General features: G+C 40.1%; 1 protein-coding gene across 2 annotated transcripts in view; it reads left to right on the top strand.

The window, feature by feature from the left end:
* The window catches only part of SMS (spermine synthase), a 44,261-nt gene that overhangs the window by 14,461 nt on the left and 14,263 nt on the right, over positions 1–15,537 (top strand). For both annotated transcript variants that reach the window (XM_081859129.1, XM_081859130.1), the window contains exons 2-5: positions 4,045–4,165; positions 10,278–10,365; positions 11,029–11,093; positions 13,892–14,067. In XM_081859129.1, the coding sequence (XP_081715255.1) occupies positions 4,045–4,165; positions 10,278–10,365; positions 11,029–11,093; positions 13,892–14,067 (450 nt within the window). The remainder of the gene's footprint in view (positions 1–4,044; positions 4,166–10,277; positions 10,366–11,028; positions 11,094–13,891; positions 14,068–15,537) is intronic.

The raw sequence follows: 15,537 nt of genomic DNA, 5'->3' as shown, positions 1-15,537 counted from the left end.
TGAGATAGTGGTTTTATGTTAATTGCCACTGAAACATTCCTCTTGATACAGGCAGAAGAAGCCAGTTTATGTTGGCTGAGCCTGCTAGGATGCTGATCTTGTTGCCCAAGTTTGGGAATGATCCTTAGTTGCGCAACACACCCCCATCTTCCCTGCCTATCCCTCCCATTCTGCTATGTCCTCTAGCAGAATATCACAGAGGCAAATATATTGCCTAGCAATTACCTGTGCACCTCTAGATTTTTCCCAGAGGGTAACACTTGTAGAATGCTTTCCCAGGTTAATAGGTTTTGTTTTGAATTACCGGTACTGGTAGAGACACGGGTGGCACTGTGGTAGGTGTCAAAGTTTTAGAACAGCAACAGCAGGTCCAAAGTAAATCTTTTAAAACCTCAGTTTGGGCATATATAAGCTTACAAAATTCCTAATATTTATTCCAATTAAGGCCTTCCTCCAGCGGATCTTATTTGTTTGTTTGCATGTATGAGAGAGACTGTCTGTTCCTTGCTTATCAGCTCTGCACTGTTGATGAAAACGGTAGAACAAGGCGAAACGGATAACTTGTTGAATGCAGGAAGGAGATACTCATTTCTCAGAACAAAATACCATTGTAACCGTAAACCAGAAAGTTATTTTTTCTCCTATTTTTCTCCTGCCCTTACTCCACCGAGCTTGGGGAAGCATACATGGTGTGTGTGTGTGTGTGTGTGTGTGTGTGTGTGTGTGTGTGTGTGTTCCACCCACCCTTTTATCCTTTCAAACCTTGTGAGATAGATTAGGCTGACAGAGAAGGTGGCCAAACAAAGCTTACCTGCTTTTTATGGCTCAGTGGGAAATTACGGTAAATCTTGTCTTCCCATGCTAAGTCCGACACTCTAGCCACAATATAACCACACTGGCTCTTTTCTCCTCCCCATTCTTATCCTGCTGTTCTGTCATAGAACTTACGGTGCCCCAGTGTTCATTCTCACAACAACCCTAATCAATTAAGCTGTTCAGTAAGCATTTCTCCCCCTGAAAGTTTTTCTGCTTCACCAAGTACAAGCCCCTTCTTGTCGGAGGCAGCCCCTTCCTGTCTAATCTCAGCAGTTTATCTTCTGCTCTAAGGAAAGAGGTACATCAGCAAAGCCTTACGAAATTTAGGCTGGCTGACTGATACCATTTATTTTAAACTAAGAAATGTCAGGACTCCTCTCCAGGGTGCTCCCCATTTCTGGGATCCACTTCCAGGATACCTGCACTGCGCATATGCGCGGGGGCATGTGGAGATGCCTCTATTAAAAAGTTATACAGTGGTACCTCGAGTTAAGTACTTAATTTGTTCCGGAGGTCCGTTCTTAACCTGAAACTGTTCTTAACCTGAAGCACCACTTTAGCTAATGGGGCCTGCTGCTGCTGCTGTGCCGCCGGAGCACAATTTCTGTTCTCATCCTAAAGCAAAGTTCTTAACCCGAAGTAATATTTCTGGGTTAGCGGAGTCTGTAACCTGAAGTGTATGTAACCCGAGGTACCATTGTATGGGATATGAGCTCTTGAAATTTGATTTCTTAGGTTAAAGTGAAAAACAGGCGAGTATTTTTTATTCCGGAAACTTCTCCAGGAAGTCATCTCATCCACATACAGGCTGATGAAAGTCAATACTTGGTGGAAGGAACTATTTTGGGCTGGTTTTCTATATATGGCATAACTTGTACCAAGCTGTCTTAAAATTACGTCTTTAGTCCCTTTTCATCTGAAAGGTTGCTTTCCTTTCTTGGCAATTGCCTGCCAGTGTTGGATGATGCCAGAGGCAAAAACGGGCAAAACAATTAATGTGACTCTTCTGTTTCCACCATAGGCCAGATGTTTCTACACAAATGCACACACACCTGTACATTAAAGTATTCAAGAAGACATATCAATGGTATATTGCAGATAGGCAACAGCACCTGAGGGGGGTGCAGAATGTTGCTGGGAAAGAAGTGTGACCTGGAAGTATCCTGTGGGCCCGACAGAGAGGCCTATGTATTCAGCTCCTATGCCTGAGGTTCCTCATCTCTCCTTTCAAAATTAATGAGCAGCAAAATGCAGTTTCTAAAGGATTAGGATTATTGCCAGGCACACCCAACTCCGCTAGAAGTTTAGCTTCTATCAAAAAAGGTGAAAAATGAAACCTGAAACATGTCAAAATGACCATCTGTCAGTTTCTTGTTCTTTGAATCCGACTTGGACAAACAAGGATGCCTGGCTGAGCATCCCGAACGTAAAACAAAAGCCAGCCTTTCATGCAGATCAATTTGTGATTCAGATCGTTGTAAACATAAAAACTCATTTGGTTTTGCAAATGTAATGGTCTGATATTCACCTGAGCAAGAGTTAATATTTACCTATAACATTGTACTTTTAATTCATTAACTCCCCAGGTTACAATTCATGCACAAGTATAATAAGAAAAAGGTTTCTTCTATGTTCTTTTATTCTTTCTTACATTGTGCTGACTTATTTTCTATCATTCTGTGCTCCTGCTGAAAATTTGAATTGTTCTGTATTATCATTACAGTCGTATCTTGGTTCTTGAACGCCTTGTGACTTGAACGTTTTGGCTCCCGAATGCCACGAAACCCAGTAGTGAGTGTTCTGGTTTGTGAATGCTCTTTGGGACCCGAACGTCCAGCGCAGCTTCTCCAGCTTCCAATTGAGTGCAGGAAGCTCTTGCAGCCAATCAGAAGCTGCGCCTTGCTTTTCTAATGTTTTCGGAAGTCGAACGGACTTCTGGAATGGATTCCGTTCGAGAACCAAGGTACGACTGTATTGCCATGCATGGATTAGTCAACAAAAGGATGAAGCCTATAGACAAATGGTCCTTGCAACATTTCTGCCAGATAGGACCTATTTTATATAGAAAGAAAAAATATCATACTAACCATGGTTACTTGTGATGCAGAAATAAAAAACAGGAATGCTGTTCCCCCACTACTCAAACTGAAGTCAAGTGGGATGTAAGGAGCATAGCTGCAGAAGTGCAAAAATGTTATACTAGAAATAAAGTTGTTTTCAACAAACTTGCTTTCAGTACAGAGAATATGGGGAAGAAATTCATGTTGTGCTCTTATGATCATTCTGTCAGTCCAAGCATTTATGTTTGCCAGATGGAATCCTCCCCCCCCCCCCATTGATGTGTTCTGGGGGTTCTTCCAACACTCCAGAGCGGATTGGGAGCTGTGGGCTATTGTGAGCCCTTGCATTGGCTTCCGCTATTGCTCTGTGTTAGTTGAATCCTGTCCTCACTCTCTTAGGGCTGCTTTTTGTTATAGAACTCTGGAAACGTGCTTTGTTTTCCTAGATAAATATTTGCCACATTCATCCCCGGTGTACAAACCTGTGTAATGCAGTGGGCTGCAAACATTTTACATGTGTATATTATAATTGATATGTGTTATTCAGCTTGCAAAAACCAAAGGAGAACGTAAGAATCATTATATAAAAAGGAAGTGAAGATTTAAACTTTTAATTTTAAAAACCTTGTATTCGTTTTTCTTTCTCTTTAAAATGAATGAACTGGCCTGTTTCTCACATTTGTGCAACTGCATGTACTAAAACAATTGTCCTTGGCAGCAAGTCTCTCCCCACAACCCCAACATGAGAAGCATTTTATAAATATATTTATGAATAAAAACACAGGAAAGACCTTTTGTTTTCTATCTAGTAGCTATATATAGACCGGGAGCCAGCAGGAAGCTCCTTTATCAGAGTTTACACAATTTTGGAATGAATTTTTATTTCATTTACAACTAGATGCAGCCACATAGTTTGCTAATTTGCTACTCTTTAAGTAAGAAGTATAATTTTAGACATTCACATTATACTTTGTTTTTATCCTTCTGAGAGAAGATGCTGACAAAAATGCTAAAGCAGATGGGGAAATGTCTGGCAGAAGATACAGTACCAGCATCTTGGGAATCTAATTTTATGCTCATGTTGAGAGTTCTACAAGTATCAAAAGAATACATGTTAAAAATCAAAGTGCCTTTATTGACCCATGGTGTCTTTTCTTTCATTGTCTAGCTGATTGTAGTGCCGTTTTTAAAGGTCTACAGCCCATCTTCCAAGAGCAGGGAATGACAGAAACTATTCATAACTGGGAAGATCATGGGTACTTAGCAACCTACGTCAGTAAAAATGGCAGGTGAGTGCAATATAGAACCATAATTTGTGGAGGGTGTTAGCATTGCTGTTTAACAACCAGGTAAATGTCAAGATGTGTCATCCACCTTCAAAGAAGTGAAATAAAAAGGGCATTTAATTAAGAGCTTTAACACTTTTTTTTTTTTTGCAAGGGTTTCAGTGAGTTAATTTCAAATGCCCACAGTAACTAAAATGTAATGGGAATGTGTTTCCCAGTGACAAAATGAATACATAATCCTACAAAACCACAAGGCTTTATTGTTTGTTACAAAACAAGCCTAGTACCGCATTCTTAGACAACATTGCACATGTCTGGCTGACTGAAAACAATGGGTATTTTTCTGCCCTCGAATGCTACAGTTATCTGACCTGGCAACAATATGAGACATCACCCTGAAGCGGGGTGTTCTGTGAATGGCTAAGTTGGTTTGTACCATTTTAGCATTTTAATTCTAAGAAAATAGAGCTGCCCTGCATAACAGCTCCTGTATTTAAAACTGGAGTGGTTGTATACTATTTAGTATTCAAAATGGAAATCTCACACATGTAAAAATTCATTGTCAGGCATTCTGTAATATTTACAGACCTTTCTGAGACTTCTCGGTTGTGTTATCCTCTGCTGGCTATCCTCTCTCTCTACTTTGCTGCTGGTTTTGTTTTAGACTCTGTATTTGATGCCTTGGGACGCGGGTGGCGCTGTGGTCTAAACCACAGAGCCTAGAGCTTGCCGATGAGAAGGTTGGTGGTTTGAATCCCCATGACGGGGTGAGCTCCCGTAGTTCGGTCCCAGCTCCTGCCCACCTAGCAGTTCGAAAGCACGTCAAGTGAAAGTAGATATATAGGTACCGCTCCGGCGGGAAGGAAACGGCGTTACCGTGCGCAGCTCTGGTTCACCAGAAGCGGCTTAGTCATGCTGGCCACATGACCCGGAAGCTGTCAGCAGACAAAACGCTGGCTCCCTCAGCCTATAGAGCGAGATGAGCACCACAACCCCAGAGTCATCTGCGACTGGACCTAATGGTCAGGGGTACCTTTACCCTTATTTGATGCCTTATTTTTAGTAGCTTGCAGTTTAATTTTTTTTGCTTGTAAACTGCTCAGAGAGCCTTTTTTATTTGGATGGTATATAAGTATTTGGTGATAGATAGAGTTGTAAGATTTGGTTCATGAAACAGCCATTCTGTTAGCAGGAGCCCCATATTTAGCATAGGGCAATAGCTGAATCTGAAAGGTACCTTGAACTTGCAGCAGATGTTCCACAAGCCCTTGTGCAATTGCTGTTACTATACTCAGTAACAGTTAAGCTTTGTGAGCTACTTCTTTCCTACTGCTTCTACAGGTGCTTGGGTAACAATACCCAAACTTCTAAAAACTAATACTATGCATAACGTCACATATGCTTTTCTTAACTGCCTTCTGATGTGCTGGCATTAAAAAAACTTATATGCCTGATTGCAGCACTCCATTGGGGAGTGGGCTTTAATGCAAGATAAAATGAGAACCTGCATCCCTGTTGTAATAATAAGGTAATGCTGGAAGCAACTGGTGCATTTGTGGAAACCAGGTGAAACTTAAGTGCTGTGAACTATTGGATTTAACTACTAACATCAATGTAAAATGTAAAAAAAACCCTCCTTCCTACCCCACATTGCAAAGATTTCTGTAACTATACAACAGCTGGCATGGTTTAAGTGCCAAACTAGGCTATAAATACAGTATAACATTCATTCGTTCATATACGGTACTTATTTATCTAAAATATACCACTTGAAATAATAAAATCTCTTAAGTGGTTTGCATAAAAACAATAAAAGTACAGACAACAAGGTTCAATAAAAAATCCTGAAAACAAGCTGAAAACTCAACACAAATAAATATCACAAATATAACTGAGCAGTGTACCAAACAAAATTAAAAATTAAGAGTCAGAGTCTAGGAAAGTTTGGACAAACGTATGAATTTTTAAGAGGTGTTTTAAAGCTCACTGTTGTCCCTGCATCATGAATTACCCAGTGGCGTTTGGGTGCTGCCACTGAGCACCCACTATTCTACATTTTCACCGAGTGACAATCTGCTGGTTGTGGAATAGCATGGTATCCTCAGAAGATATTAAAGGTCAGCTTGGTATTTACTGGAGGAGCCAGTCTGCTAGGTGTTCCATTAACATTTAGTGTGGATCCCTCCCCCCCTTTTTAAACAACCAGTGGGAGTGGAGCAGTCAGGTCAGCTGTGATTTCTCCTGGACTGGGAGTAATTTAAATACAGTGTTCCATGATATGGAAAGTTCCATTCAGACTACTATAACAAGTTGTATGTGCACCTTGAACACTGCTTGGAAATTGCACCAAGTTCAAAATTTAGCTGGAGCAGTCTATCAGTTTTGGAAGAGTGCTCTGAAACCAATGCAGGGTACTGATTTTTTTACTTTGCAAGCTGTACATGGCTTAGAACCCAGGAACCTTAAGTACCACCTGCTTAACATGCCTGGATTTTAGAAACCTCTACTGAAGCCCCTTTCTGAATATGCCCAGCTATGAGAGAGAAGGTGGGAGGCGACGTGGGGAAAATACCTTTTCCAATGTGACACTTACATCATTGAATTCCCTCGCCAAAGAAGGATGCTTGGTGCCTACGAGGGGGAAAGAGAGAGATTCCTATCTTTTGTGGGCCTGGAAAGTTGTGGTTTGTTTGTAGGAAAACCAGGCTTCACTCTACTCCTTTCTCTGCTCATGAAATGGTTTCATTGAATGATTTCAGGGCAAGGAATGGATGGATCAAGGTCTCTGCTAATTTTCATGCTGTCACACTTATCAGTGGTCCTCTTGCCATTGTAGCAGTTGCTGTTGAGTTCAAGGTCAGCTGGTTGTCTCTTCTTGAGGAGTGTGGATGATGTGCACATGAAAGGGGAATAATAGAAAGTGGTTTTGTGAGTGGAAATAAGTGCAGAAGTGGTAAATTGGATTGAGAAAATTACTGGTAATAGTAATAATACATTACACTGTGAACTGTGACTAGACAGAATGTAGATGTCAGTCAGAATTGGAAACCACACATTAATGTACATTAACGTTCACCGTAGAGTCGAGCAGTGCTGCTGAATAATGGTATACCCACAAAGGTTTTGAACATACATTCTCTGCAATTTCAAACTCCTGTGAATGCTGCTGATGACAATTTTTTCCTTTAACAAAGACCATGTATTAATCCCCATTGGGAAAGCTGCAGCTGCTAAATGAATTGAAGTTGCTTGGGGATTAAGTCATGCTTCCTTGTTGTCTCTGCTAAAACAATTCCTCTGTATCTAGATTAAAGCCACTTTGCATGAAGTTAAGCCAGCAAAAGTAATATTTGTCATCTCTCCCAGGTCCATTTAATTCATGGGTCACTCTAACAAAAGGCAGAATTGTAGAAGGCTCTATTGTAAAGCTTTCATTAATCATGTTGTCAACATAAATATAGGCAAAACAGCCATTCACTTTCTTTCCCAAGCAGAATGTTAATTACATTTGCCATTCAAAGCGCTGCGTGTGGTGGTATGATTTTTAAAAAACAAGCAAACATTTTTTTTATTCCAGTTTATTTGAAAATGCCAGTGAATGGGAAAAGAACAAGTATTTCTGGAATACATGAATCTTTGAGATGTTTGACTTCTAGTAATTGTTGGAATGTTATCGTACATTTTAAAAACAATTGGGCAAGTGAAACTGTTTTTTGAGTTTGTGCAGTAAAGAAACCATATTATTGAACTGGCTAGTGTGTATGCTAGTGGTTGTTTTAATTTTTGTAAGTGGTGAAATCTGTTAACAGAAATTTGTGTAATCAAATACAGGTTATTTTTATTTGTTTATTTAATTTTTTTATGTCCTGCCTTTCCTTTAAGAAGCTCAAGACAGCTAGCTGCAATAAGGTAAAAACTAAGTGAAAATTGCTAAAAACAGCAGAACACAAAAGGATAAAAGGCAGCCATTAAAAGAAGTAGATATTCTTAAGCAATGATGAAACAGTTAACTGTGGCAAAGTGAAATACAAATTGGTAAAGGCCTTTAAAAGCTTTCGTATCCCAAAATCCTTCTTAAACTGCAAGGCTTTAGACATTTGACAGAAGGCCATTAATGCAAGATGAGCTTCTACCACAAGTCAGTTCCACAGCCTGGGTGCAGCTACTGAAAAGGCTCCCTCCCTGGTCCCAGGGCTAAGCAGACTCATGGAGACATCATTTACACAGGTGCGCGTCTGATGAAGAAGATATTAGGAGACGGGTGGGCTAATACTGGAGTTGGTGGTCCTTCAAATCACTGGCTCTTTAAATTGGGCGTGGAAACAAAATGGAAGCCAGTGCAGTTGTTTCAGTAAAGGAGTCACATGCCTTTGCATTCCAAAGCAATTGTTTTGGACAGTCTTCATATGAGGTTTTCATACTGCGCATTACAGCATGGTGTAACTAAGGCAAATATGGGTATAGATGATGTGCTAGCTTCAGCTGGGCAGAGGCACTGCTAGCCACAGCGATACCTTGGGCTCAAGAATCAAGGCTAGGATCAGAAGCGCTCCTAAGCAGTGTGATTAAACTTAAGTTTGACAAGTTAAACAATGAATACTAGAAATACTAAAACAAGCATGATGCTTAAATTTATTATCCTACACCAGCAGTTCCCAGGGCATATTACAACAATTGAAAATCCAGAATTAAAAACTGTTAACACACATACACTGTGGCAATGTGTTACCAGAACTCCTGGCTGAGTGGGCTCCATTTGAAGGTGTTAGCTCTGCCTCTGTAGTTGAGGGCTGGCACCCAGGGGGCTTCACAAAAGTGAAAAGGCATCTTTGTGAGCTCCTGTTCTGATTTCCTCAGGGAAGTTAGAAACTTCTTTTGTTGTCCCCTTCTCCAGCACTCTTCCCAGCTCTTCTTCAGCACTCTTGCCCAGCCTTATGATGTTCCTTTTTTCCTGTTGCCTCCCATTTTCTCCCTCCCTTTCACATTGTAACTTCCTTCTCCCTCTTACATTTTTATTTCATCTGTAGCCTTTTCCAGCTCTAGTTACAGCTGCATTAAAGTCTTGGGTTTCTTCATTGATTTCTATGTGCAGATCTTCCTTCTGCCCTTGGGGACATTTAAAAATACTTTCTGTGTGAATCAGAAAATGACCAGTCTAGAAAATGAGATAATTTTCTTTGTCCTTTTTATATCTCTGTGCCTCTCTCTTGGCCTTCTTTGCCTTGTTCCTGGTGGAAAGAGAGGGGGGGGGGGATGGAGACAAAGACAAGGTAGGAAGAGACACAAGAGATAAAACTGTCCCTTTTCCAGTCTCCTCTTTACCTCCTTTGTGCTCATTACCTTCTCCTTCAGCTAGCATCTCTTGCCCATCTGCCAGCTATTTAGCAGGTTTTAAAAAATAAATAAATTCCCAGGCTGCATTGACCACATCTTTCCACTGATCACATCCAGCCAGCTGATTCCATCACTCCCATTCCATCATTTATGTTTTTAAAGCATTTCCCCCGTATTCTTCAGCTGAAACAGGTTCCTAGAGTTTCTTGAAAAGATGAAGAATAAGACAACTTTCCAACTGGCTCTCAATTTTCCATGGATATTGGGCAGCATGCTTAGCTTCCCAGCAGATGCTTGGTGGCATTAGATACCGCCTCTTACTCGTGGAGCTAAGTGTTCTACCTCCTAAAGATTGCATTGCCACATGCGAAATTGCCCCTTTAATGAAGAATGCATTAAAGCCAGTTCTTCAAACTTGCATGGAACAGAGTTTGATAATATTTTAGAAATCCTCCTTGTTGTATGAAAACAAAACATACTAAATTTCTAGTCATCTTAGATCATTTTAAAACAATCAAGCTTGTTTATAATGGAGAATTTCTCTTAACCACAAGGACTTACCAAGTATTTACAGTTGGAAGGAAGCAATGTAAATATTCAGATGGTCTTCTTTCAACAGAAGCTAACAGGACAGTTGATTAGAATATAGAGTTGGCAGCAGGTAGGCAGCTGAGGTGCTGGAGGTTCTCTTCCCGCAGTTCTTGTTGAAGAAGTTGGTGCTTAGAATGTAGGGACTGGGGGACTGCTTTCATCTGACACTTTTCTTGTTTTTACTGTCTAGTTTTGCCAATCTGAGAATTTATCCTCATGGCTTGGTGTTGGTCGATGTACAGAGTTGCAATGATTTGAGTGGAGGAGACGTAGAGCAGGTATGTATAGTACCATATATATATGGTAGTGCTTGAATTGTAGACACATTTTTTTTACAGAGCTTCTTTTTAATTTCATAAATGCTAGGTTTTAATTCTTGCAGCCATTAAACTCAGTGGGAAAGTACGGGGCAAGTCTCTAGTTTGCTTCAGACATAACAGTAAAGCAAAAATGCCTGTAGGTACATTGTGGAAAGAATTAACCCATTAACTGCATTCCTTAACAGATCGCCTGGCACTGACCTTGATGACATTTCAGTAGAAGACAAAACCATTTTTATTTTCACAATGGTTTTAATTCTCTCTCTCTGTTTCTGTTTGTATATAAGGCGTTGCAGATCTTTCTGTTTTTACCTCTAAACCCTGAATACTACTTAACAGCAAACTTAATGAAATGATAAAAAAGGAGGTTATATATAACTCATGTTTTGGATTTGGTTTGTTTAGAAACTAAGCTCACTGGCTTGTATGCAGTGCTAAACTCACTGAAAGCAAAATTAATTTTAACAAAAATGAGAAGGGAAAATAGACAAAATCCTAAGGCTTTGCTACCATGGGCTTTGGAGGTGAGAGAGAAAAGTTGGCTGTGTATCATATTTTTAGGAATCTTGTTCTTTTAGTTGGATCCTATTGTTTTTTAACCAGACTTTTTTTTTATCACAGCTTCTAAACAAGATAGAAGAAAGAATGAAAGAACTGTGTCATAGAAACATCAAAAGAGTAAAACGGTGAGGAATTTTGAGATTGTTTGGTCAGATTGCCCAGCGAAGTCTTTGTTGATGTACTGACATGTCTGGTAAATGAATATGGAATTTTAACACATAGTATTGAGACTTACAAAACATTTTATTTAAGTTCATTCATTTTACCCTTACATTTTCTTAACGTAGTAAAGTTTTCATTTGCTGTAGATTATTCAGTGGAGTTCCATGACATAGCGTGGCTGCACCAAAGTAAACCTATGAAAAATGGATGGTTCATCTCTGGCTGCCTTTTGCTAGTTGGTAGAGACATTTTATTTTATTTTGGCAGCTTCTTGCATTGCTAAGTACTTGAAACCATGGAGAGGCACAGCCAGTCAGTAGACAGTACTGAACTAGATGAATCAATGATCTGCCTGTAAGGCAACTTCCTACTGAATAAGTTGTTTTATATAATACTGTGATTGTCAAGTATAGTTAGATGCCCTGAATAGTGCATAGGCACTAGAAAGGTAGGATAGAAATGAAATAAACTGAAATTGGGAGGCATAATTGGGTGGTGTTAAGTTGTAGTCTTGGGGGGGGGGGCTGCCATGTTATTGTGGTTTTTATTCCATACAGAAATATATGGGGTTGGGGAAAAACTAAAGCAGAGAGCTGAACTTGAAGGGGCCTAAGGCACCTTATTTGACATTCTTTTCCATACCTACGGATTAGTGGGGGGATATAGAAACAACCCACCCATATGCATTCCTTCATTCTTTTCCAGTGATTGGAGAGAATCTGTAGCTAGACCAAAGACTGGTACAGTGGTACCTCGGGTTACAGACGCTTCAGGTTACAGACTCCGCTAACCCAGAAATAGTACCTCGGGTTAAGAACTTTGCCCCAGGATCAGAACAGAAATCGTGCTCCGGCGCCAGCGGGAGGCCCCATTAGCTAAAGTGGTACCTTAGGTTAAGAATAGTTTCAGATTAAGAACCGACCTCCAGAATGAATTAAGTTATTAACCTGAGGTACCACTGTATTTATAATATCTGGCTGTTTGCAGAACAAGCTGATGGGAACTAAAGTAAATGGGTTTGTCAGGTTTCCTGAAGTTCTGAGGAGATCAGCAACCATGGTCACACCCTCCATATGTTGTTGGACAGCAACTTCCTTTATTACTGACCTTTCGCCATTCTGTCTGGGCCTAATAAGAGTTTGAATCCAGCAACATGCGGAAGGCACAAGTTACCTAATGCTGGATTAGACAAGGAAATAACTTTGTTACATACAGGAACAGAGTAATAAGCATTGATAAGGCATGGAGGCTGACTACGTTAGAAAAACAGAACTAATACTGTGTAGTAGGTTACAGGGGTGAGAGAGGCAGCCTTTTGCCTCTGATAGTAATCTGAATATCTGGTTGTCAACGTCACCAGCACTTTCACATTCAGTACAGTTCATGTTTGTACTAGAGCACAGCGAAACTATTACATGGAACACCAGTGATTTTAGTCTCCTGCTTCTCTGGCTTTTGTGGGATGCCACCATTTTGTAGCTTTTTCTTGCTCAGGTTATACTTCCATGTGAAAAAGTAGGAAGCATCAGCATAGCCTTGTGTGCTCTCTGTGAGGTGGCAACTGTTTTGCTTCCTCTCCAGACTTTGAGGTAAAAGTATTCCAAGCTGTCATTGAGCCAGGTGCTGTTGATGTTCCTTGCCTGAGTACCACGTAAGTGAAGGCCACTTAGTTGGCTGTGGGGAGAGCAGGGTAATGCTGGGAAAAGCAAGAGTAGTATTCCTGCTCTGTGGGCAGTTGCAGTGTACCCCTGGAACAAGCTTTACACACTACACGTGATCTGCCTTTTGTCAGCTCATTTTGTCAGTCTCTTGCATCCCAGTTGACCAGACAATGGCTTTTTGGGTAAAATAACCGCATCAGTAAATGGATACATAATGTGTGGCAGAGGAGTGGACAGGGGGCATTAAGAATAAAGCTTGAGATATTTTGGTGGGTTTGCTCTCTATATATTAAAATATTTATCTGGTTTTAATAGTCTATAAAGCAAATTGGTTTTTATAGTTAAAAAAAACCTTTGGTCTCATGAAGTTTGCATACTATCTGGTACTGCCCTCTAGTGTCTCTTAAATTGTTTCATTACATGGCATGGCTTGGGTATTACTGAAAGGCATGACAGATTTTCCTGTCCTTATGTTTTCTGCTGTTGTGAAGGCATAGTTTCTTTGCATTGCAAGAAGAAATACCAAGGGTGGTTCACAAACAAAATAACTTTTAACATGCTCTGTCATTTCTACCTTTAGAAAGCTAATTTAACAAAGTATATAAAAGCATTAATAGCTAGCACAGTTATCCACCGTCGTTTGGCAACCTGTTTGACAGCTATGTCCAAGTTATATAACAGCAGCTTCCATGTAAACATTCCAGTCTAGGAATTCAGTTGTTGCTGTTGTGGTATCAGAATGGACATTTTTAAAATACTCATAGATAAGTCAACATGAGAGTCTGCCTGGAATGTTGTACCAGTGAATGCTAAAAATAACCACATTTTCAAAAACCTTTTGTGTGCTGCTTATCTCTTGTTCCGCTCCAGTAATGGAATACATTTTTTTGGGCTGCAAATCAGGGACTAGCAATTGTCTCAAAAGTACTAACATTAAAAAGTTTACAATGGAAATTCTTGGCTTGGAACACTAGGTTGCAGTGTTCGAGTACCTCTAGGAAGGTAACGTTTTAGAAATGTCTTGACTATAATATAGCTTTTGCTAACTTGCACAAACCTGAAATTGTGAATGTTCTCTTCTTTTGTCTTTTCGTTCTCAGATTGCCAGCCATTGTGAGAGGAGATGCTATTGATAAATATTGGCCCACAGCAGATGGACGATTGGTGGAATATGACATTGATGAAGTTGTTTATGATGAAGAGTCAGCTTACCAGAATATTAAAATCTTACACTCGAAACAGTTTGGAAATATTCTTATCCTCAGTGGGGATGTTAGTGAGTATTGCTGTTTTTATATAATACAGAGCCAACTGCTATAGAGTTGACCTGCACAACTTGTGACCAGTCAGTCCAAAGTCAACCCATGTTTTGTGCTTTGTTGTGCTTAAAACCCAGCCACCCTATTTTTTTCTCCTCAGCCCTGGACAGGCAGTAATTGCAGAAGGTTTTCTTCAACTTCTGGATGGCAGCGTTTAACTTTGCGGGCTCTAAATTGTGTCGGTTTCCCACAGAGCTTCTGGGATTTCTATTATCAAAATTTCTCTCTTTCTGATATTTTGACCTGTGGTCCAAGTGTTTTTCAGCTGAGATCATATCTATTATTTTTTTTATATTACCCCATAAGTAATTGTAAAAAGGAATCTTTGGGGGCAACATGAAATAAATTTGGCTGGAAATTTTATACAGTGCTGATGAAGCTAGTTTCTTCCATTCCTGCTAGCATTGTATCATTCAACCCACTGGGGGAAAATAGCAGATAAGATTCTGTTGATTATTGTATTTAGGCTCCCCTTGTTATCAAAACTAATTACACTATCTATATCAAAAGATTATGTTAATGGAATGAATCATACTATGGTATGGACTCTTCTCCCGGGAATGTTGGAGCATAACATTATCACACTGGCTGGTGCTGACGGCTTCCCTGCAGTCTGCTGCTGTCTCTAGGTGTGTCATTGATCAACTCCAGTGACAAACCTAACCACAAACGAAGGCATGAATTATCTGATTTCACTGTTTCCAAGTATTTGAACTGAATTAGTATTAACCATTTATGTTTGTAGGTTTGAAAGAATTTCATACTGCTTTGTTTCCCTTTCAGAATTTCTAATGCAGTTTGTAGTAGGAAAATAGGTGGATTATGCCAAACAGTAGTGTCCCAGTATCAATCAGTCAATCAGTCAATCAATCAATCAATCAAATATTGGCATCACGGTATAAAACATTTCAAGTAACTGGAATAATTAAAAAGATAACAGTGAAGCTATCAAGGGTTATAAAGTCACACTATAGTAGTGTGCATTTGGATATTCTGCTATGCCCTGTCTGTTTCCTAAAAGGATAGTTTGTTAGGAACCCTTTTGGGTAAAATTGCGGCTCAAAAGGAAGCTACTAAAGCAGCAATATCTTTGTCCTGATCTGCCAGGAGAAACCTTATTTGGCTTCTTCTCAGAGTTGTGGGCCGGAGGTCCAACATTTTGCTCAGCATCAGTTGGCGAGGTCTGCTGTGTAAAGGACAATCTAAGAGAATGTCGTCCATTGAATCAGGTGCTTCTTGATGGCAGGCACACAAGTGGGCTTGAAATGGGTGTCCCAGTATTCGAGTTTGGAGAGAAAGGAGACTGTCTTCCTGATTTAGTCAACTAATGAAGAATTGTAGAATTGGAAGGAGAGCACGAGGGTCATGCAGTCCAACCACCTGCAATGCAAGGATCTTTTGCCCAGTGAGGGGCTCGAACACACAGA

Source organism: Podarcis erhardii, assembly GCF_964252035.2.
Source record: "Podarcis erhardii genome assembly, chromosome: 4".
Lineage (NCBI taxonomy): Eukaryota > Metazoa > Chordata > Lepidosauria > Squamata > Lacertidae > Podarcis > Podarcis erhardii.
The sequence above is the reverse complement of the archived record's forward strand: the minus strand, read 5'-3'. Positions and strand labels throughout refer to the sequence as shown.